General features: G+C 62.2%; 1 protein-coding gene across 13 annotated transcripts in view; it reads left to right on the top strand.

The window, feature by feature from the left end:
• Positions 1-22789, top strand: part of GRAMD4 (GRAM domain containing 4) — a 65969-nt gene that overhangs the window by 14699 nt on the left and 28481 nt on the right. For 6 of the 13 annotated variants that reach the window (XM_027968220.2, XM_060414298.1, XM_042247892.2 and 3 more), the window contains exons 2-3: positions 15765-15975; positions 18908-19028. In XM_027968220.2, the coding sequence (XP_027824021.1) occupies positions 15765-15975; positions 18908-19028 (332 nt within the window). Of the gene's footprint in view, positions 1-203; positions 352-506; positions 3002-4491; positions 10039-12356; positions 12511-14529; positions 14761-15764; positions 15976-17058; positions 18721-18907; positions 19029-22789 lie in introns of those variants that run through there. The other 7 variants (XM_042247891.2, XM_042247893.2, XM_042247890.2 and 4 more) reach the window with 7 other exon arrangements.

The following is a 22789-nucleotide window of genomic DNA, read 5'->3' on the forward strand; positions in this document are numbered from 1 at the left end:
GGAGCGATCAGAAACCCATCCGTCTGGTTAAGCCAGGCATCCACGCCTGCTCTCCCTGAGTCCTGCCCTCCCTGGGGAACCCAGGACCAGACCTTCCAGCCTCTCGGCTGTGGGCTGGGAGGGTTCTGAAGTGGCTTCAGCCGGCGAGCAGGTGCTTTGATGCTGGTGGCCTGGCCAGGTGTGGGCACGGGAGCCCCCTGGGCAGACCAGCCCAGCTGCCCAGGGCCGGCGGATCCCGGCAGGATCGGGAGCCTAGTGCCCACAGGCTGCCCGGGACTCTGTTTCCGTGGCGTGTCCGGTTTTCCTCGAGAGGCGATCGGAGCCCCTGTGGCGCGTGGGTGAGGACATGTGGTAAGCTGTGCTCTGACGCGGGTCTGGGGGAACCCCTGAGTGAGCGCCCTCGGGTTTCTGCCGGGTTTTAATTAGGACGAAAACAAGGGCAGCTGTATTTGCAGGCTATGCTTCTGGGGACAAGTTTATAGCGAGTGGAGGTTTTTATCCGTTTTATCTGCTCTTCTAACTCGCCTTTCAGACGCAGCAGGACAAGGCGTGTTCTGATGAGTATGGTTTTTTAGCGCATTGAGAGTTTGTCAGTGTTTTTGCGGTCAGGCTTTGAAAATGCTAGCGAGCTGTTTGGTTCTCTTCTGCCGCGGTAGGTGGAGCCTGGGAAAGTGGTGTCGGGGGGAAGGTGGGGCGGGGGTGGTCTCTGTCTTGCTCATCGGTTTTCGTTGCCCAAGGATTCTAGCTGACAAGGTGTGGGGCCCTGTCTGTGCACGGCCTGACGCGAGACCCTTTACGTGCCCCTGCCCTGCCTACGATGAAGCGCCGCGACACAGGCTGTGCGGGGCCAGCCGGCTGGGTGGTGGAGTCAGGTCAGGACGCCCCGAGACTAGCGGATCCCCGGCAGATTGGTGGAACCTGGAGCGCCAGTCCCGTGTGGCCAGTCCTGCCCTGGGGCTGCCCAGGGCACCGGTGGAGGGGCCTGTCTGTGTGTGAGCGGTCGCATCATCAGACCCTGAGTTGTTACGTAGCTGTGCTTCTGGTTCCTAAGAGCTGACGTCTCCTGGGGCCGTGACCTGCACTGTTCGTGTCTCCACTCGGTTCTCTGGAAGACGGAGCTTAAAACATGTGCACAGTCGAGCTGCCTGCAGCATTGTAGCCACGTGGGCCGGTGGTTTCCGCCACCTCTGTCCTCGCGGAGCAAGGACTTGCTCTGCTTTAATCCCCCATGCAGGAAAGCGACTGCCCGAAGGCACTGCCCACGTGGGGCCCTCTGCTCGAGGCCGGGTCAGGAGAATCCCAGGTGCATCTTGCTACCAGTGATGCGCTCTCCCCGTGAAATTGCCTGTAAAGAGAAGAGTTGCAGTCTCAGCTGTCAGGCTCCCGGACGGCTTGTCGTTAACAAGATGATTTGTCCCAGGGTCCTACAGATGGAGGAGCCCTTTAGCCACCGAATCATTCTTTCCAGAGCACCTCTTTTGGAAACGGGCTGTCGCATGCCTTGGTTTCTCCAGGCGGGCAGCTCCGGGGGTCTGGAGAACCCCGTCTCCAGCTTGTAACTGTGCCCACAGGTGTCGGTTGAGCCCGGCACCCACCTGCCACTCGCCTGTGGCAGGATGTTAGGTCCCTGTGAGGGTCTCTCTGCAGGTCAGGATGGCTCAGCGCCCCCCACCCCCACCCGCGAGACCATGCCCTCTCCTGGTGCCGAGCCTCCAGCCCACGGCCCCCCACCCCCACTGAGGAGCCTGGGCCAGGGTGTAGTGTGTGTGAGACCCTGGGCCGCTCTGTAGGGCACACAGGGGCCAGGGGTGGGTGTGGGGGCCAGGCCAGGCCGGCTGTCCAGACTGCTTCACACGTGTGGCCGACTCTCTGCCTCTCCCCCCCACCCCCACCCTGCATCTTGGGTTATGTCTGTGGACACAGCCCCCTGCTGGTACCCACGTTCAGCTGCCCAAAGGCTAGGGCTGGGGTCATGGGCGCCTCAGGCTGGAGGGGCCGCCCTCCGGGCACCATGTCCAAGCTGTGCCTGCAGCCCTTCCCCACATCCCCGGCACAGGCCGAGGGGTCTCAGGCTCCAGTCTCGGAACCCCACTGCTCGTGAGTTAGCGAAGTCACCAGAAAGTGCTTGTGTGAGATGTATCCGTTGCTCTTTCCCATGTTAGAAATTAAGCTAGGAAATTTACAAATGCTGATTTATCAAAAACTGCCCACTGTAAACCCCTTACACGTTAACATAAGTAATGTATTTTTATTAAAAAAATCACTAGTTTTCCCCAAACGGGGGAAATTAGCGAAGGGGCACTGGTGGGTTTGCAGGCCGTGACGAGGTCTGGTCAACTGAAGACGGCTGGGTTCTCCAGTCCCCCCACCCATCGCACCCCCACACCCATCAGGAGGACCAGTCTGGGAAGCACAGGGTTTCTCAGGATTGCCGCTCTGCAAATCTGGCCTCCTGGGTGTCCTGAAAGGGTCTCGGGGACCCCCAGACTCCTGGGCCACACTCTGAGCAGCAGGAGAGAGGGGTCCCTGGTGTGCTGAGTGAGGGCTTTTTTAGCTCTCTCTTTTGTTTGAGCCCTTTCTATTTCTTTTATTTTAAAACCTTAATTTTGAACCTCGTTGACATGGTCTGGTCCACACATGCAGGAAGTCTGTTCAGAAGGGCTGAAGCCCCGGCTGGGTCTCCCTCCTCCATGCCCCCTCCCCCCACGTAGTCCCAGGACTCAGGGTTGGGGGGGACACCCCCTCGCAAGGACCCCGCTCCGGGCAGGTAGCTGGCGCACGCTGCATGAAACGGCCTTGCCGCGCGTCACTTTGCAAGCGTGAGTGGGAGACACTCCTGGAAGCGGAAGTGTGATTTCACTGGATTTTGCAGAATTGCCCTCCACTCCACCCCCCGCTGGGGGGCCCCCGCCTCCTCGTGGTCTCACCCACGCGCCGCGTCTCCGCCAATCTGCTCGGGAAATGGCTTCCCCGTGTAATCTTCATTTCTGTTTTTCTCTTTGTAAGTGAAGGTTAATCGCCGTCTCATGTGCTTAAGTTCCGTCTGTTTTCTTTTGCTGTGGACTCTCTCTCTCTCGGCTGTTTTCCTCCAGGGCTGCTTTTCAAAGTTAGACAAATTAATCTCTCATAATGTGTGTTGCAAATATTTTCCCCTGTGTTAGCGTTTATATTTGACTACTGGTGGAGGCTTTTGCCTTGTGGAAATGTTTTCAGGGTAGTCCGTCTTCCCCTTTATCGTGTGTTGTGTGTCTTGCCCTGTCCAGCCCCACGTTCTGAGTGCCAACCCCCCACCCCCGGCTCCTTTGCGCCTTCCTTATTTTACACTCAAGTCTTTGGTCCATTTTGAGTTTTTTGGGGAGGGTGTGAGGTGTGGCTCCAGGGTTGTCTTTCCCAAGAAGCTCAGGCCACCCCACGTTCATTTGCTGAGGGCTGTGTGTCTCCCTCCGGCCTAGGAGGCCGCTTTGACCCCAGTTCAGTCTGGGCCCGCTTCTGCGCATCTGTTTCATGGTCCTGTCCAGTATTCATGTGCTGTCACCCCACTTTTAACTCTTGACCGTAGCTGCGTGGTGTTTTGTTTATTTTTTAAATCACATGTCGGCCTGCGTCCGGCCTTATTTGTGGCGTGTGCGACCCTGGTTCACTGACGCAGGATCAAGCCCGGGCCCCCTGCACTGGGGGGTGTGGGGTCTTGGCCACTGGGCCACCAGGGAGGCCCCTCCGTCGTGTCTACTCCGTGGCAAGGCCAGTCTGCCGGCCTCCCTCATACGCGTGCTCATGGCAAGGCCTCACACGCGTGCTTGTCAGTTTTCCCGGCTGTTGGCTTGTTTCTCCTTATGAGCCGTAGATGCGGCTTGTCTTGCTTCCTCTGAAACCTTGTCATTCTTTTCGGGGAATCACATTAGATTCATGGATTATTCTAGAGTTTTGTGTGCCGTCTCTTTTCTCCCTCCCTTTCTCTGTTTGCGTAAATATGGCAAAATACACACAGCACATGTGGATAAAATACAACATACTTACTGGGCGAAATAGACATATGACTTGGGGGCTTCCCTGGTGGCACAAAGGCACAGAATCTGCCTGCAAAGAAAGAGACACAGGTTTCATCCCTGGGTCAGGAAGATCCCCTGGAGGAGGAAAGGGCACCCACTCCAGCGTCCTTGCCTGGAGAATCCCACAGACTGAGGAGCCTGGCGGGCTGCAGGCCACAGGGTTGCAAAGAGTCGGACACGACTCAGAGACAAAATCAGCGACGGAAGCGTGGCTCACTGCTTTAAAGTGCACAGTCCAGGGGCTCGCCTGGCGGTCTAGCGGGTCCACTGCAGGGGCACAGGTTCCGCCCCCGATCGGGGAACTGAGGCCTCACGTGCTGCCCAGCGTCGTCAGGAGACACTAGTGAAGCAGGCTGTGCGGTTCAGTGGCGCTCGGTGCGTTCACGCGGTGCTTACTGTGCAGTTAATCTTTAGAACTTCTTCCTCTTCCCTGCTCAGCACTCACTCCCCTCGCCGGCCGCAGCCCGGCCCCGCCGTCTGCCCTCAGTCCCGGGGCTCTGCCTCCCCAGAGCCTCTTGGGCGTGGATCGCGGTCTTTCTCCTCTGTGGCCCGCTGGCCTCACCAGGCGTGCAGTCCTCGGGCCCTCTGGCTGCAGTCTGTCTGAGTGCTCCCTTCCTGCTTGAGGCTGAGTGTCAGTCCCTGGTTCCTCGTTGGCAGGGACGGTGTTTGTCTATCGGCCCATGGGCTGAGGGCCCTCCGGCCGCTTCCTCTCTCTGGCTGCTGTGAGCTGCGGCGTGCCGGCGTCTGTCTGAGCGCCTGTACCCAGCCGCGGAGTTGGTGGACCGTGCGGTGGTCCCGGCGTTTGTTTTTTGAGGGGCTGCTGCGTGCTTTCTGTGGCCCCCATGGCTGTGGTTTATGCTTCTGGGCGTGCATGCCCAAAATCAGGGTGTTTGCTGAGAACATGGCGGACCCCCAGTCCTGCTGCTGAGCAGGCCAGGCCTCTGGGAACCTGGCTCCCTGCTCCCGCCGGCAGGTCCTGGTGGGCTGGCGGGGGTGGAGCGGGGGATTCTGGGCTCCATCATCACTCTAGAAGCTGTGACCTCCCCCTCTGAACCTCGCTTGCCCCATCGCATTAAGAAGGGGAGGCACGGTGACGGTAGCAGCTGTACAGATGACGCCACCCTTCGGCAGAAAGAGAGGAACTACAGAGCCTCCTGGTGAAAGTGAAGGAGGAGAGTGAAAAAGCTGGCTTAAAACTCAGCATTCAGAAAACTAAGATCATGGTATCCGGGCCCATCACTTCACGGGAAACAGACGGGGAAACAGTGGAAACAGTGTCAGACTTTATTTTTTTTGGGCTCTGAAATCACTGCAGATGGTGACTACAGCCATGAATTTAAAAGATGCTTACTCCTTGGGGAAAAAGTTATGACCAACCTAGACAGCATATTAAAAAGCAGAGACATTACTTTGCTAACAAAGGTCCGTCTAGTTAAGGCTATGGTTTTCCAGTGGTCACGTATGGATGTGAGAGTTGGACTCTAAAGAAAGCTGAGCAGTGAAGAATTGATGCTTTTGAACTGTGGTGTTGGAGAAGACTCTTGAGAGTCCCTTGGACTGCAAGGAGATCCAACCAGTCCATCCTAAAGGAGATCAGTCCTGAATATTCTTTGGAAGGACTGATGTTGAAGCTGGAACTCCAATACTTTGGCCACCAGATGGGAAGAACTGACTCATTTGAAAAGACCCTGCTGCTGGGAAAGATTGAAGGCGGGAGAAGAAGGGGACAACAGAGGATGAGATGGTTGGATGGCATTGTTGACTCAATGGACATGAGTTTCAGTAAACTCCGGGAGTTGGTGATGGACAGGGAGGCCTGGCGGGCTGCAGTCCATGGGGTCGCAAGGAGTCGGACAGGACTGAGTTAATGAACTGAACTGTTTGTTAAGCTCTCAGTCCACGCCAGGCCTGGAGGCTGTGGGAGGATTGAGTGAGGTGGGACAGGGAGCGTCTCTGTGCCTGTTCTCCAAAAGGTGTCTCCTAGGAAAGGGCGGGTTGTGTTGGGTCATCCCGGTCCTCACCCTCCTGCAGGTGTGTCTGCACTGGTCCACGCCCGCCGGCCCTGCACCTGCCAGCCGGGTCAGGCCGCTCTTTCCCCCGCCCCCCACACCGTGACCCCGAATGGACCTGAGCGCCTCGTTCATGCCTGCCCATGCCCGCCGAGTCCTTCTGGCTTGTGACCCCGGGGTAACGGGCGCTCTGTCTGGGGGGCCTTCCTCTGTGGCCCCGGCCCCTCCGTGGAGCTAACAGCCCGAGGCGTAGCTTGACCCCCGGCAGGGCTGCCTGCTCTGTGTCCCTGTTCCAGCCGCTCCTGGTACACAGTAGGTGCTCGTTACACGCTCCAGCAGCTTGGTCCTTCTTGTCACCCCTGACGGCCTCTGCTCCAGCCTCTGTGAGGTTTTCGCTGCCTGCTGATCACTCTCTGTTTCACGTCCTGCTCCGGGTGGGGGCCATGCTGGGCAGCCCCCTGCACCCGGCACACTTGTGAGGGGCTGAGACCAGCTCGCTCTGTCCTGCACGGCCTGCCGTGTGTCAGCCCAGCTGGGAGATCGTGCGTAAGGCTGGATCGCCCACCATGCTGGGTGGTTACCTGGGCGGCAGGTGTGAGAAGGACTCAGAGGGTTTTTTTCTGTGTCATTGGACGTGGATTTTACAGCGATGGTGTGAGGTGAGGGCAGCCAGCCAGGCCCCTGTGCCGTCAGGCCCTGCCCAGGGCTGGGCTCCCTTCTCGCCCAGCCCAGCAGGAAATGTGGGTTCCACCTTCCCCGCGCTGGGCGGTGTTTCAGATGCCGAAAGCCCTTTGTGGCAATGTGCTCAGCGGCCCCGCGCTGGGCCTGTCAGTATCCCAGGGCTCGATATGCGGGTGAGTCCGGGTGGGCTCTGGGAGGACCTGTGGCCTCGTCTCCAAAAAGGAAGAAGGGGCCGCAGGCCAGGGCTTTGGAAGCGCCGAGGGCCTGTCCCCTGGGGACTGTCAGAGGCCACGTGGGTTTACGTAAAGGGGCCAGGATGTCCCTTAAAATGCACCACTGCCACTTGCTGATTCTCTTCCAGGCTGTGTGCCAGGCCTGCCCGCTGACGTGGGGCCCGCTTGGGACCCTCGTCCTTGAGCAGAGCGGCTCTGCGGCTGGGGGCCTTCCTGGGGAGGGCGGTGCAGACCCCTGCAGGGTGCTGGGTCCAGGCGGGGCGGGGGCAGGGCTGGCTGCTGCTTTCCTCGGCACGTTGTCACTGCGCTGCTTGTCTTCTGCAGAGCAGGGGCCCTGAGTGTGGACGGGGCCTCCAGTGACGGGTTATTCAGAGCTGCAGGCCGGCCCCTCTGCTTGGGTGGGATACGTGGCCCAGGGCAGGGGAGAAGACAGGGGCTCTCAACTTGAGGGTGGGGTCTTCCTGGCCCCGGGGACCCTGGAGCAGTCCAGGCTGCTGGTCCCTCCATGGACGGTGCCTCCCCGTCACCCCTTTCCTAAAGGAGATTTGACGGTGGCGAGGTTCATGTCCGAGTGTGTGATTGGCGGGTCCATTGGCAGGGGAACCCTGGTGCTGAGTGAGGGCCTGGTCCCCTGTTAGGGGCCGGTGGGTGATGAGACCCATGTGAGTCCTTGTTCTGCTGGGCACTGATCACCTGGAGACCAAGGGCAGCCAGCCATGACCCCATCGGGGGTCACGTGCCCGCCGCTGCCTGCTTTCCTATATGGTGTCTTACTGGGGATGTCCTTTGCGGTCCAGTGGTTAAGGCTCTGCTCCTTTGCTGCTGGGGGCCCGGGTTCAATCCCTGGTTGGGGAACTGAGATCCCACAAAAGCCACAGGGAAAGATGGCCTTCTTGGCCCAGAGCCACAGCTGCTTTGCACTACAACACAGAGAGCTTGCGATGGGAGGCTTGTGGATGCCACGCCCGAGATGCATACCACCCGGCTTCGCGGGCTTGCACCTTCTGTCCGGCAGTGTTGTAGGCTGAGGAGCCTCTGGAGGAGAGCTGGTTCGCGGACAGCTGCGGGCCCGAGCCCCTCTCTGCTCCCTGGGGTGGGGCTCTGGTGCTGGCAGGAAGTCAGGACGAAACTGGGAATCCAGACGGTGTTTCCTACCAGCTGGAAGCATCTCCTCTGTTCTGGGTGCTGAGGGCAGTGGGGAGACTTGGAAGCAGAGTGCTTTCCCCAGAAATGAGTGCTTGAGTGTGTTTCCTGTTGCTGAGTGTGTTTATACACCACACATTTATACAAACCTAAGCTTTAGGTTTTCCCCTTCGCTTTGTTTGGGTTAAACAGCTGTGTGGCCAGTGTGCTGGGCTGCCCGCCCACTCACTGTCCTAGGCAGACGGGCCGGGGGCTCTCATGTGGCATGAGGTTGAAGACTGGAGTGTTACCCGGTGGCCCCGGGGACCCAAGGGGGCTGGGAAGGTGATGAGCAGGGCGTGAGGACAGTGTGCCCACCCAGCCTCCCTGCCAGTGGCCCTGCGGTTGGGGGTCCCCTCCAGAGGCTTGGGTCTGGTGTATTCTTTTGGGAACCTCACCCATATGAACGAGGTGGTCGGTCCTGCTTCCCAGGGTGGCCTTTCCCCATGCACCATACAGTGCCTGGGATTCTCCAGGCCAGAATCCTGGAGTGGGTAGCCTTTCCTTCTCCAGTGGATCTTCCAGACCCAGGAATCAAACTGGGGTCTCCTGCACTGCAGGCTGAATCTTTACCCATGGAGCCACCAGGGAAGCCCCTTGGTCGTCTCAGGGACTCTCAGTTTGACCTCTGGCCCTGAGCTGTGCCAGGGAAGCAAGAGGGCCTGTGGGGGCACCGTGTTCCCTGAGCCCTGATCCTCCGTGGCCACAACAGCTCAAGATGACGGAGGGTCAGGGCGGCGGCGTGTTGGAGCCGCTCACGTGGGCCTGCAGGAGGCTGCCTGTGCAGGTGTCAGGGGTTCTGTGAGCTGGCTATAGTGGAATGACAGTGTGTGAACTCAGGGAGATTACGTCGGAAGCAGGGGGCTTGAGTGGTCGAAGGTGCTCCCTCCCGGACTGTGTGACCGGGTTATGGTCCTGAGGCGGTTGGCGTCTCTGGGGTCTGGACGGTGGGAATCGCCTGGTTCCCGGACGTCCCTTTGGGGTGGCTTGAAGGACGCCACGAGGGAAGCAGTCACAGCGAGGAAATGGGGACCCGCCCCCCGGCAGGGCCTCGCCTCCCTTCGCGTTGACTCTTCTGACCTGGGAAGGCAACGGGGCGACGCTGGTTCGTGGGTGGAGGTTGAGGTGTGGCATCCGCATCCACAGGAAAGTGAGGAGGCCCCTCCCATTGGAAAGCGACCGCTTGCTTCCGCGAGGATGTCTCTCGCGTCCTGGACCAGTGAGTCGGCTTCTAATGCGTGGCCTCCCTTCCCACCTCCGTTTGTCCTGTGAACACAGACAAGCATGTCCAGCAACCGATGTTCATGCTGGAACCACACTTGTTGGTTGGTCGCGGTCCTGGTTGACTGGGCCGGGCTGGATTTCAGCAAGAATCGGTGAACCCGTCCCCTGGGCGTCGCTTGTTTTTATGGAGTTCCCAGTGAAGAGTGTTGAACATCTTATTACTGCTTGTAAACGTGCAGCACACACCTTAGTCACCGAGATGAGAATGTTTGTGCGTCTGCGCCCAGAGGTCCTGGGGGCGGGCGTGTCGCTAGGGCCTGCATGGTCCCAGCTCACGGAGGAGGGAGTAAGCGGCTCACCCTGAACCACCCGCCCAGCCCTCCTGCTCTTCCCGCCTGGCTCTCCCGGGCCCCTGTGGCCCCGGTGAGGTCACAGGGCCAGCAGAACCCAGGCAGCTCTCCTGTTACAGCGCACAACACTCCGCTCCTGGCGTGGGGAGCTCTGGCCCGACTGTGTAGGAGGAAAAGCCACTGAAGAATTCCACCTCCTCCTGGAGAACCTCCCAGGCTGTTGAAACCTTGGACTTAAGCGCTCTAAGTGTTCCCGGATTTGGGGAGCGCGTGATTCCCCAGCCTCGAGGGCAGAGTCCACGGTCTTGCCGTGAGTCCCCTGTGGCTGGGCGGCTCCGAGCGGGCAGGCCTGGCGCCCCTGGCACCCAGGACCCAGTCGTGGGGGCCCCATTCCCCCCTCACTGAACGGCCAGCCCATGCCAGCCCTGCTGGGACGGACCTGGCGCCTACGGGACCTGCCCTCGGGCATGTGTTCTAACCACTGGGGCTGGGGAACAAATCCTAAACCAGGGAGCTAGCCTGGACCAGACAGGCAGGCGGAATTTGGGGCGGGGGGACGTTCTTGGAGCAGGAGTAGGCAGTATGGGGGCGCGCTGGACAGAGAAGTGCTGGGCCCCGCGGTGACCGGTGTGGCGCTCAGAGGGCCCCGAGGGGTCAGCAGGGCCGAAGCCCAGCGTCGGGGAGCGGGCAGAGCCCCAGGGGGGCCTCAGCGAGTTGCTGCAGGCTGTGTTGGTGTGTGGGCCGGACCCGGCTCGGGGGAGGGTGGGGAGGAGCACAGCTGTGGGGCTGTGGGGGGGGGGCCCGCGGCCTGGAGATGAGGGCCTTCAGATTGGAGATGGGCCCCCGGCCTGGAGATGAGGCCCCCCAGATTGGAGATGGGACCCTGGCTTGAGGGGCCCCCGGCTTGGAGATGAGGCCCCCCAGATTGGAGATGTGACCCCGGCTTGAGGGGCCCCCGGCTTGGAGATGAGGGCCTCCAGCTTGGAGATGGGACCCTGGCTTGGGGGGTCCTGGCTTGGAGGTGGGGGTCCCCAGCTTGGAGGTGGGGGCCTCCAGCTTGGAGATGGGACTCTGGCTTGGGGGGCCCTGGCTTGGAGATGAGGGCCTCCAGCTTGGAGATGGGACCCCGGCTTGGGGGGCCCTGTCTTGGAGGTGGGGGCCTTCAGATTGGAGATGGGCCCCCGGCCTGGAGATGAGGGCCTTCAGATTGGAGATGGGCCCCCGGCCTGGAGATGAGGCCCCCCAGATTGGAGATGGGACCCTGGCTTGGGGGGGGGCCCGGCCTGGAGATGAGGGCCTCCAGATTGGAGATGGGACCCCGGCTTGGGGGGGCCCCCAGCCTGGAGATGAGGGCCTCCAGCTTGGAGATGTGACCCCAGCTTGAGGGGCCCCCGGCTTGGAGATGAGGGCCTCCAGCTTGGAGATGTGACCCCAGCTTGAGGGGCCCCCGGCTTGGAGATGAGGGCCTCCAGCTTGGAGATGGGACCCCGGCTTGGGGGGCCCTGTCTTGGAGGTGGGGGCCTCCAGCTTGGAGATGGGACCCTGGCTTGGGGGGCCCTGGCTTGGAGGTGGGGGTCCCCAGCTTGGAGATGAGGGGTCCCTGGCTTGGAAGTGGGGGCCTCTGGCTTAGAGGTAGGAGGCCCTGTCTTAGAGACGACCCGCTGGGTTGGAGGTGGGGGCCCCCAGCTTGCAGGTGGGGAGCCCTGGCTTGGGGGGGCTGGGCTCACTGTAGATGGCCACGGTCACGGTGGTCAGGAGCTTCTTCCGGGTTTGACTTGAGCGGCTGGTATTCCGGTGTCATTGGGGGCAGGTCCACGGAGGCTCCCGCTACCGATAAACGTCCTCACACAGTAGGTCAGCAGCCAGAGTCCAGCCATGGGAGGGTGGTGGGCAGGGAGTCAGCCGAGCATCTGAGTGTTCGGGGCCCTGCCGACGGAGGCGTGTATCTGAGTGAGGGGGGGTGGCTGCTCTGCCGGCCTCGAGGTTGGGGGCACCCGTGGGCCCTCGGTGGGAGTCAGCGTCGAGCTCTGCATGGGTTGGGGGTGTGGTCACCGTGCCTCCCGGATCGCGGGCATCCAGACTGCTCCGAGCATCACCCAGCATGGGGCCCCCGGGCTGGCTGGAGCTGCATGCAGGTTGGGGTCCCGGGCGCTCGTCTTGCAGGGCTGTGGGCCTCTGGGGCGCCTTCCTGGAGGATGGAGTCCTGGCAGAGGGCCGGCCGGTTGGCTGGGGCTGGCCTCGTTCAACGTCTATGACTCCCCGGGAATACGGTTTAGGACAAGGGTTGCTGCATTTGGGGAAACAGACGTTGTTTATCCTGGGGTCAGCGGAAGAGCCGCCAGGTGACTGGAGGGTGATGCCAGGCCCAGGCCGAGCCGGCTGTCTGAGTGTAGCCGGGGCGGCAAGGAGCACGGCTGGGGCCTGGGACGCGGCACACGTGGGGCTGGGAACCACTTTTTTCTGAGTCTCGGGCTGGTGGGGGAACTAACGTCCTTTGTGGTTTCCAAGTCCAGTGTTCCACAGACAGTGCGGCCTTTGTGTGTCCAGGAGCCATTCAGTGCGTTTCCAGAGCAGCGTGCTTTGTGTCCCGGGGCCAGCGCTGGCCTCGCTCCGGCGTCCCAAGGCCCTGCAGCGCAGTGGGCACCGCCCCGAGCCGGGGGCGGCAGCCGGGCCCCAGCGCCAGGCACCCCCTTGCCCTGTCGCCCCGTGTCTCCCTGTCCTGCCTCCGCAGCTGCAGGGCCTGGCAGGTGTCGCAGCTCTGAGCGTCTGCTTCTGCGTGGAGGTATGAGGGGGCTCCTCTCCAGGACCCTCAGGGGCCGGGGCGCCACGTCCTGCTCTGAGGGCAGCTGTGCCGAGAAGGCCAGGCGTGCGGGCAGCTGGCCGGGGGCCTGTGAACACAGGCTTCCTCCCCACGGGCCCTGGGGAGTGCGGGGTGGGTGTGTGGGGAACGGGCTGATGCATCAGGGGGAGGCTGGGGGGGCTGGGGCGGGGTGGGATGCGTGGCAGGAAGGAGCGGGGCGGTTTGCGGAGACGGCGTCAGTGACGCTGGCTTTGTGGGGAAGCCTTGCTCTGGGTCCCGCTTTGTGCCTGGCTGGCTCCGGCTCCCCTCTCCCTGGCCGTGGACTACGGCCGTGCCAGTCTCCTGCCATCATCTCAGAGCTGGGGAGGACTGAGGTGAGATGGTCCTGGGGTGGGGTGGGCTACCTTTCAGCCTTGAGCGCCCCTCCCAGCCTGGACCCGCCTTGTGGGGGTGGGCAGGCGTCCTGGCCCCAGGTCTTGGTCCAGCGGCTGTGTGAACCCAGGGGCCTAGAGGCAGGGCGGTGGGGACCCCTGCCTTCCCCGAGGGCGGATGTGAGCAGGTTGGGGTGAGCTGGCCCTGCAAGGGGAGGCCCCGCTGGGTGGGGTGGGGGGGCATGTGGGCTGGGCGCCTGTGAGTGGCGTCCTGGTGGTGGCGGGGCGGACCCTCGGCGCCCTGTCCCCCTCCTTGGGTGGCCTCCTCATTTGCTTGCCGAGTCAGGAGGGAAGATGGCCCGGCCTGCGCGGCGGGAAGTCCCAGGACTCCCGACAATGGCCGGCAAGGAGGGAGGCTTGGCTGCGGGGACCACTCCCCTACCTGCTTCTGTCTGGTGCTGGGTGAGGAGGGGTCCCCCTGGGTCTCTTTGAAAATGGAAAAAAAGGTGGTTTTACCTGGCGGCGCTTCCCATCCCGTTTGCTCTTATTTTTCAAGTTAGAAAAGCAGTTGGACAGGGCCTGTGGGGAGAAGTTTTGCAGCCTCTCAGGAGCTCCACCCAGGGACCCGTGTCATTTGTGGGGGTGCAGACGCCTGTTGTCCGTGACGGTCACCTCGGGCAGCAGCATAGGTCACCACTCTGAGGCTCCCGGGGATGTCTGTGCGCCCCGCGTGGCGCCTGAGCTCCCAGCTGGCCGCGGTGCACCCAGACACGTGCCCCGTGCCAGATCTGTCCCGGGACGCATCTCCAGACGGGGACCCGCTGGTCCCCAGGGCGTCGGTGTCCCTGCTTCCTGCGGCCTCGGCCACATCGCTGGCCTTGTTTCCTTCCTGGTGAAGTTAGAGGTTTCTGCACGGGTACTGGGTGACCCCTGTTGCGGAGATTCCGTCTCTGCTCGGCGTGGGGGGGTTTGCACGTCTGTGCACCGAGGTCCTCCAGGCTTTACCAGTTCGCGCAGGTTGTCTCACAGCAGATACGGGTTCACACATACCCGCTCTGCTCCACGCGTCTCCTGCCTCACTGCGCTTTTTAAACAAACGTCAGCTTACTTCTGTCTGGTTGACTGAGGGTTTTTTTTTTAACTTTGATTTTTTTTTTCCCCCAGTCTCTTAATGTAGACCATCACTTCCCCTCTTTAGGAACATAAGTCTCTCTTTTTTTCCTAAGTTTACTTAACCTTTTAGTTCATCTGGAGTTCACAGCTCCTTCATGGGATAGCTTCCCGGATGGCTGGTCCCCTGCTCCCATCCTGCTGGATCGGGCCACACCGGGCCAGCTCAGGGTTACAGAGCGCTGGGAGCTCAGGGTTCCAGAGCCTGAGAAGCCCCTGTCCCAGGAGCACCTCCAGCCCTGCCCCCGACGGGCACGGCCTCAGCTGTCTGTGGAGACCAGAACTGGCCCCAGCTCCTTCTGACCTGGCTCTCGCCGGCGCCCACTGCTCGTAGGCTTTGTCATTTTGAGCAGTGATGCCGGGGGCGGCCCTTGGAGGGCGGGGCAGGCATGCAGGGCTGCAGCCCGGCACCCTGGGCGGTGCTTTACCGAGGTCTAACGGCTCCAAGCCCACACCGTCCAAAACAGGAAGGGCTTCTCCCTGCCCTTGTGGTTCTGCGTGGACTGTCTCCACTGGGGTGGTTTGGGGTGGATCCCACCCTGCTCCTCTGCTTCCTGCCCACCCTGCAGGAAATCGCCGAGCTGTTTGTTGGGTCCAGACTGAGTGTTGGTGCCTGGGCGTCATCTCGAGTTCTTGGGATCGTCTGGCTGGATTGGTTCTCATTCCCATCGGTGTTCATTCTGTTTCAGAGGTGGAAGCTGGGGCTCAGAACAGTGGGAGGTGGAGGGCTCGAGCCTGGGTGCATTCAGAGCCCCTGCCCCGTGGGGAAGCGGGGCCTCTTGCAGACCTTGGGGGCCAAGAAGCTGTGTGATGGGGGCTGGGGCCGTGGGCTTCAGTGTGAGGTTGGCTGGGCATGCAGAAGGCTGCCTCCACCCCACCCCTGGGCTTTCCTGGGGTTGGGTCAGAGATGTGGGGAGCTGGTGCCCCACTGCATATCCGTCCCTGGTGTGCCTGCCCGCTTGACATACACGTCTCCTCCATGCCAGCACATATCACCCCCTCCCCCTCCACCCAGCATGACCCCACACCCGGCCTTTGCCGCCCTCGCTCCAGGCTGGTGGGGTTCTGTACCCGCAGCTGGGCTGTGCTGGGAAGGCCTCTGGGACCTAGCGAGGCTGAGCTCTTCCTGAGCTGAGTCAGGGCACCCAGGCGGGTAGGAAGGGGTTTTGGGCCGATGGGGCAGCCTGGCTGTGTGCCTGGGAGCGGGGCCAGGCGTAGCGAGGGTCAGGGGTCAGAGGGACTCTGACACCCAGAGCCCCAGCGTTCTAGCGGCCGTCCCAGGCATGCGCGTGGCTGTGCTTCCTGACGGGTTGTGGGAGCTCAGGAGGGTCAGCCCTCCGCCCTTCTTCCCGCAGTGCCCCCACCCCAACGGGGTCAGCGGCTCCCCTGCAGCTCCAGGCTGCCTCCTCTTGGTGCTGGGTCCCACTGAGAGACAGGGCTCCCTTCTCCCCTGTGGGGTGCAGAGGGCTCAGTGACAGGGGTCTGAGCTCAGTGACCAGCCCAGCTGGGTGGGGCTGACCGAGGCCCCAGCCTCGCGGGTCTGTGGGTCCCTGAGTAGCAGGCCTGGCTGCTCCCCGAGGGCAGGGCCGGGTGGTGGCCCTAGGCTGGGGCCTGGAGCTGTCTAGGGGACGGTGTGTCGGCAGGCGGCCGGCCGGTGACTGACTGTGTGACCTTGCCCCCCCTGCTGTCCTGCAGGGACCCCGAGCGTCATGTTAAGGTGAAGCAGAGAGGCTCAGTGCTGAACATGCTAAGGAAGCTGGACAAAATCAGGTTCAGAGGTCACAAGAGAGATGACTTCCTCGATCTAGCCGAGTCTCCGAATGCCTCAGACACCGAATGCGGAGACGAGATTCCCCTGAAGATCCCTCGGACCTCGCCCCGGGACAGTGAGGAGCTCAGGGACCCTGTGAGTACCGAGTATCCCCCCGACCCTGGCCGCATGGCCCAGGTCTCGGGGCCCCTCGCTGGGACGCTGGCACTGTCCCCATCCTCGGGTGCCAAGCCGAGCGTGGCCTTGGGTGGACCGTGACCTTCCCGGCCGGTCAGACACAGGCAAGGCTGCTCCCCGTCTCTCCCCACCACCCCCAGCCTCCCTGGTGGGGGCTCGTGATCAGATTGAGGGTAGTTTGTCTGGCAGCGGGATTTCTTTTCCTTCCTTGGTTTTTTGGGTGATTGGGAAACTTTTCATGCAGAAGTGATGCCAGGGCCCCAGCCTGACGCCCGGGAGTCTGACGTAGGGGCTCACAGGGCGATGTCTGGGAGCCATTGGCCCAGCCCGAGGGCAGCACCTTCGGGCACCTGGCCATCCCAGGGTGCGTGTCACTGCGCTGGCAGCTGGCCGAGCCCAGGCTGGGCCTCGGGAGCCCAGCTGGGCCAGTGGCCCCTGAGGGCTGGTCGTGAACGCCCTCTCCGTGGCTAGCAAATCTCCTCAGTGGGGCTCGGCAGCTCTGGTGTGAGCAGGCCCTGCTGACTTCTGGAAGCTTCTGTTTGGTCAGCGGGCAGGCAGCTGGTGGGGCAGGCTCCCCCAGCCCCCTCCCGGCCAGGGGTGACGACTGGCTCCCCGCTGTGGGGACAGCTGCCTGCATCTCCCCATCGTCAGCGAAGAAGCCCAGTGGCCCCCTGCCCCACTAGCTGTGGATGACCCCGCCCGCATGGACCCCAGGACTGGTGGCCCCGCTGTTCCTCGCTGAGCACCTGAGCTAGGCTTTCCTTGCAGGCGTGGCTGTGAGCGCCCACTTGCCTGGCCCTGTGTATTATTAATGCTTCGTAATAGAACAGGGACGGGCTTGCTTGCTTATGGTGGCAGTGAATAATTTATCGGCACTGCCTCCTCTAAGAGCCGGCATCTGATCAGGCGGGCTGGAGCTGTGGAGCCCCGAGGGCCGCGCCCTGCCTGGGCATGGCCTCTGTTCCCTGCAGAGTGGACAGCTATCCCCCCGCCCCCAGGTCAGGGGTGGGCTGGGGCCTCACTTGCTGTGTCTCCTGGTAGGCTGGCAGCATCTACCGGGTGGGACGCCATGGGGGTCACAGGCCTGTCCTGGGAAGAGGGCGCCCCCTGTGGCAGTGGGACCAGCCGGCCGGTGAGGGCCCAGAGCGGGGTGAGCCCGGGGCTGTGAGTACAAATGACTCTCCAGCCCACCTCCCCAGTCCTGAGGGGCTCTCTCTCTCTCTCTTTCTCAGTGGGGGGCGGGCCAGCATCCCACAGCGGGCCACGCTGTCCTCGTCACCTCTGCCCCGGTACCCTGGGTCACTCCCGTGAGCCTCATGCCCACGCAGCCTGTCCTTGTCACCTCTGCCCCGGGGCCCTGGGTCACTCCCGCAAACCTCATGCCCACGCAGCCTGTGCCACCGCTGCCATGTGGGCAGGTCGTGTGTCGTCCTGGTGGAGGTGACCAGCACCTCCCGTGGGCGCACCCCGTGACCTCTGCTGTCCCCCATGACCTCTGCTGTCCCCCGAGGGGCCTTGGCTCTAAGCCGGCCACAGCTGTGTGATCCCAGCCTCCCTCAGACCCGAGGGCCTCTGAAGGGATCTGAAAGCTCTGGGACAAGTTCCAGATGGGCTAAGTTCCAACCGCTCGGAGACTGACCCGTGTTTCAGCTCTCTGAGGACGCAGGCTCACGCGCCAGGGGCCACCCTGCCCGCCTCGGTGGGGATGTTGCTGACATGGTGAGCCCGGCATCCGGATCTGTGTAGGACCACCTTCCCAGGCCGGCCTCTGCCCTCCACCCTGGGGCCACCATCTTGTCCGCCGAGGCCAGGGATGGGCAGGGGAGGGGCATGGTCATCTGCAAGGTGAGTGGGTGAGCAGGGCGGAGAGGGGCCCTGCCTTTCGCCTGCTGCCCAGCCCTTCTGTGCCCAGCCCTGCCAGGCCCACGGGGTGGGCAGCTGAGCCGGCCCAGCCCCTGCTGCCTGGGAGCTCGTGCTGCGGTAGCCAGGGCAGCTGGCAGTCCAGGAGGTCGGGGGCCGGGACAGGGCAGCCCCGGGTGAGCCTCAGCGTCTGCTTCTCCCTCCTGGGCTGTGGCCCCGGGTGAGGTGAAAGCATGCGGGAGCCGACCACGGACCCTGTCCAGGCTGGGTGTCCCCTTCCTCCCCTGCCCCGTTTTGGGAGGGACCCGGGGTCAGATGGCCCTGTTGCGTGGTGGGGTGCCATTGTGGGGTGACCAGGGGGGTTTGCAGGATGCCCCAGGCAGGCCTGGCCGCACCGATAGGTGTGCCCCTTGCCAGCGGGCAGCGGCAACCTGTAGCCGGAGCCTGCCCTCAGCCTGGCGGGACAGTGGGGGTGGCTTTAATGAGCCATACCGTGGGCCAGGACAGGGCCCTGTTTGGAGTTCGCTCCCCTGGGAACCTGGCACGCGGACGCTCCCTCCCCGGAGCCTTGTTGCTGCGGCTCCCTGGGCGCCAGCCTGGCCCCCCAGGCGGGAGGGCACCGGGCCCCGTGGCTGGGCCACCCTCCTGGGAGGTCACCACGCAGGCCGGGACAGGCTTCCAGAGTTCCTGCCCTCTGTGGCCTGAGAGCTGTGCTGTGACCCATCCGGAGGCTTAGCGGCACACTTGTGGTTTTAGTTTGACATTTCTGGACGTTGGCCTCGCCGGGGCTCCGAGCATGCCTGCTTTGCCCGAGATGTCCCTTCCCCGGCAGGTGAAACTGAGGTGAACTGACGTAGGGTCTAACACAGGGCCAGTGCCTTCCTAGGCCAGGGGGGCTCTGGGAAGCGGCCTTTCCAGACCGCGGGGACCTCGGGGTACCCCGAGGTGCCAGGTGATGAGAGAACCAGGTGACGTGGACCCAGGGTGCTTCCAGGCAGCTCTGAGCTCTTTCTTGGGGTTCTCCTTCTAGGCTGGTCCAGGGACCCTCATCATGGCTGCAGGAGTCCAGGACTTCAACCGGACAGAGATCGATCGCTTGAATGAGATCAAAGGTCACCTGGAAATCGCCTTATTGGAAAAGCACTTCTTACGTGAGTGCCTGTTGCGGGGGTGGGGGTGGGGCAGCAGGCAGAGGGGACAGTCTTGCAGGAGTACAGCCGGGTCACACAGGGGTCACAGTGGGTGCTGCCAGGCTAGTGGTGGGGACAGGCGTGGCCCCACGTGGGCGACCCCACACGGCCCTCGCCTCCTGAGTCTGAATCCCGTCTGCGTGGCTGCGACGTCTTTACTTTCTAGGACAGACGAGGGGAAGGAGTAAAATGTCCCCAGAAACTCTCATCATTTCAGAGTCTGGCGCACCGCTGTGGTTAATCAGAATCCATCAGAGGCTTTTTGGTGGGGGGGTTCTGAAATCTCCTGTCCTGTGTAGTTCGCTCATCGAGGAGCAGGTGGGTCTGCGTACCTGGTGGTTTTGGCCTCTGGGCAGTGATGGAAGTAGAGACGGTCCCGGAAGGGCCTCCTTGGAACTGACCTCACGTGATGCGTTGCGTTTGCTCCCCTCTCCACCCCTCTGTCCTCCTTTACAGACGAGGAGACAGAGGCTCCGGAGCCGAGAGCAGTGGCCCTCCTGGTGGGTTAAGTCCTCTGACTAGTGAGGGAGTTAATCCAGGCAGACTCACCCTGAAGCCCACGCACGTGGCAGGCTGTTTTCACGGCTGACACCAGTGTGGGACTGATGCTTTTAGGGGGAGAACCACAGAGGGAGAGGGAGTTAGCTTTGCCCCTTGTGCCCAGAGCCTGCACGTCCGAGTCACGAGCAGAGAAGCTTGGGCCCTGGGCGGAGGGAGGGTGCAGGGCGGGGTGCCTCCCTGCCGGGTCCTGCCCACCAGGGTCCCTCTGATGGGTGGGCCAGGCACGTGGTGCCCGCGCCCTCTGTCCCCACACGCCCTCTCCTGTGTTTGTGCTCAGCGTGGTCTGAGCTCCAGCCGTGGGCACCCCAACTCCGCAGCCCGAGTCACCCTGTGGCGTGCGGGACCCCTGGCCGGCACACGCCCCGGGGGAAGGCTGGGGGCTGGGCCCGCCGCGTGGCCCTCACTGCCTCTCTGTGCACTGTCCTGCCGCCCAGGTGCCGCCCCGTCTTCCCCCAGGCCCCCTCCTGGTCAGTGCCTCCCTGGGCACGCAAGTGCGTGCAGGGCCTGGACTCCATCTGTGTGCCTGCCTGCACCCCCCCAGCCAGCGCTCGCCCGCCCGCAGGGTCTGAGCCCCAGGTCTGAGCGCTCGGTCTCCCTGGGAGTCTGAGGTTGTGGCCGGGGAGATGGGGCCAGGCAGGGTCCGAGGGTGCTGCGGACCGAGAGGGGCCCGCCTCGTGCGGTCTTGTCCCTGTGACCTTGGTCCGTGCTGAGCTCCCCCAGCACGGCTGCACGAACGGAGGGGCAGCCAGGCCGTCTCTCCAGAGCGGGGTGGGCCTGCCACGTGGTGGCCGTGCTGGGCGGCTCCGGTGAGCGTCTGTGGGCAATGCTTTTTGTAGTTGCCTTTCGTGGGTCCAGCGAAGGAACCAGCAGAGCCAGGTGCTCCCCAAGGCAGGGAGGGTCTGTGAGCATCCGCCTGGGAGGTGGGCCGCCTGCTGGGGTAGGGGCAGCGGGAGGCCTCCAGGAGAAGGGGTTATCAGGCAGGGTGCGGGGGGAGCGATCGTCCATCAGAGAAGGGGGGCGGTGCACGACAGCTGTGGCCCCCAGGGAGGCCCGTACGGGCTGAAGAGCAGAGAAGAGAAGAGGCCGCCTGGCCCCCGATCGGCTTGCTCGGGCCAGCCCTGTGCTCGGTCCCGAGTGTTTTGTCAACAGGGTGAAATGCCAGGTAGCTCGTGTCATGGAAGTGAGAGCTCCACTTTGACGGCCTGGGGCAATGATGATGGGCGTTTTTAAAAATAATCGTTTCCTTGGCTGCACTGGGCCTCCGTTGCCGTGTGTGGGCTTTCCCGAGTGGTGGCGAGCGGGGCCTCTCTCGTCTCAGTGCGTGGGGGGTCTTGCTGCAGTGGCGTCTCTTGCTTGGAGCACAGACTCTGGAGCACAGGGGCTCAGCAGCTGCAGGGCCTGGCATGCCAGATCTCAGTTCCTGTCCAGGGATCAAACCCGCGCCCTTTGCAGTGGATGTGCGGAGTTCTAACTGGACTGCCAAGGGCAAACCCTGGTTATGTTTTACAAACGAGTTAGGGCTTCCCTGGTGGCGCAGACAGTAAAGAATCTGCCTGCAGTGCGGGAGATCTGGGTGCGACCCCTGGGTCGGGAAGATCCCCTGGAGGAGGGCGTGGCAGCCCACCCCGGCGTTCTCGGCTGTCGGATCCCCACGGACAGAGGAACCTGGTGGGTTCCCCACAGTCCATGGGGTTGCAGAGGGTCAGACATGACGGCGACTAAGCACAGCCTAGCATCACAACTGAAAAATCAAGTTTTCCTTGAATAGCATCAGATACCCAACTGACGCTCAAACTTCCCCAGTTGTCTGGTCATTTTTAGAGCAATTCTCTGAAATCACACAGGGTCTGTAAGCTGTGGTTGGTAGGTAGGTTGGTAGATGCCCTTGCTCAGGGCATCCCCACGGTCCCAGCATGTGAGCCAGCGTGTCCTCTGTCCCTTGGTGGGGGTGGGGGTGATCTTGGGGAAGGCCCCCTCCTTGGTGGGGGTGATCTTGGGGAAGGCTCCCTCCTTGGTGGGGGTGGGGGCCGTCTTGGGGAAGGCCCCCTCCTCGGTGGGGGTGGGCGGGGGTGGTGGATGGATGTGCTTCCCTGAGGCGTTTCTCTTCTGTATCACGACCTGGTTGTCATGATGGCTTCCGTCCATCATCTCATTAGAGGTTGTAGATGGTAATTTTCAACTTCCGACATTTCTTTCTCCATTTGTTAACCTATGTATTACTGAAAACTTAACTCCTTGGTTGCCCGGAAACGTAGTTTGTATGGAAAGGCAGGAGGCGTGCTGAATTTTCCCCTTCACATTCCAGCTTTCAAAGCAACGAGTTGATTCTCTGCTTAGAGCGTCTTGGGCTTTTGCAGGGGGGTTTGGTGTCCTCATGAGATCGGACCTTATAAATATGGCTACGAGTCTTAATCGCCATGGTCCCGTCTCCCTGGTGCTCAGATGGCCCCACCATGGGCTGGGTTTGGTGTTTCCTCAGGATGAGGCTGAGGTCAGACTGTCCTCAGCACATCTGACCAGGAGGTCTGGGATGTCACTTTGTCCCCCCACGCACACTGCCGAGTTCATTCTAGAATTTGACCCAGGGTTGCGGTCATCTGAACTCTTTCCACGTTTCCAGAGTCAGGGTATAGTCAGAAACGTCAGCTGTCTCTCCCGGGGGCCCTTAGTCCCTCTCTTGCCGTGAAGATAACCAGTCGTCTTCTAACCATACAGTTCATCCTTCCGTCGAATTTTTATAGAAGCAAATATGTCCGTATCTGTGCCCCTTAGATCGGCTTCCCAGGTGGCTCAGTGGTAAACAGTCTGCCTGCCAAGCAGCAGACACAGGTTCGATCCCTGGGTCAGGAAGATCCCCTGCGGAAGGAAATGGCAACCCCCTCCAGTGTTCTTGCCTGCAGAATCCCATGAACAGAGGAACGTTACAGGCTGCAGTCCATGGGGTCACAAAGAGCTGGACACGACTTAGCAACTAAAGAACAGCAAGCGTTAGCGTGCTTTCTCCACACTGAGGTTGCATCCTGGAGGTCGCTCCGAATGGTTCTCAGAGCTCTTCCGTGTTCCGCGCGGCTTGGCCCTGTGGCTGTGGTGTGGGTAACCCACCTGCTCCCTGCTCCTTGTTACGTGGTTACAGGTGGTAACTGCATCCTTCCAGCCTGTTA

The sequence above is a fragment of the Ovis aries genome, chromosome 3 (assembly GCF_016772045.2).
Source record: "Ovis aries strain OAR_USU_Benz2616 breed Rambouillet chromosome 3, ARS-UI_Ramb_v3.0, whole genome shotgun sequence".
Lineage (NCBI taxonomy): Eukaryota > Metazoa > Chordata > Mammalia > Artiodactyla > Bovidae > Ovis > Ovis aries.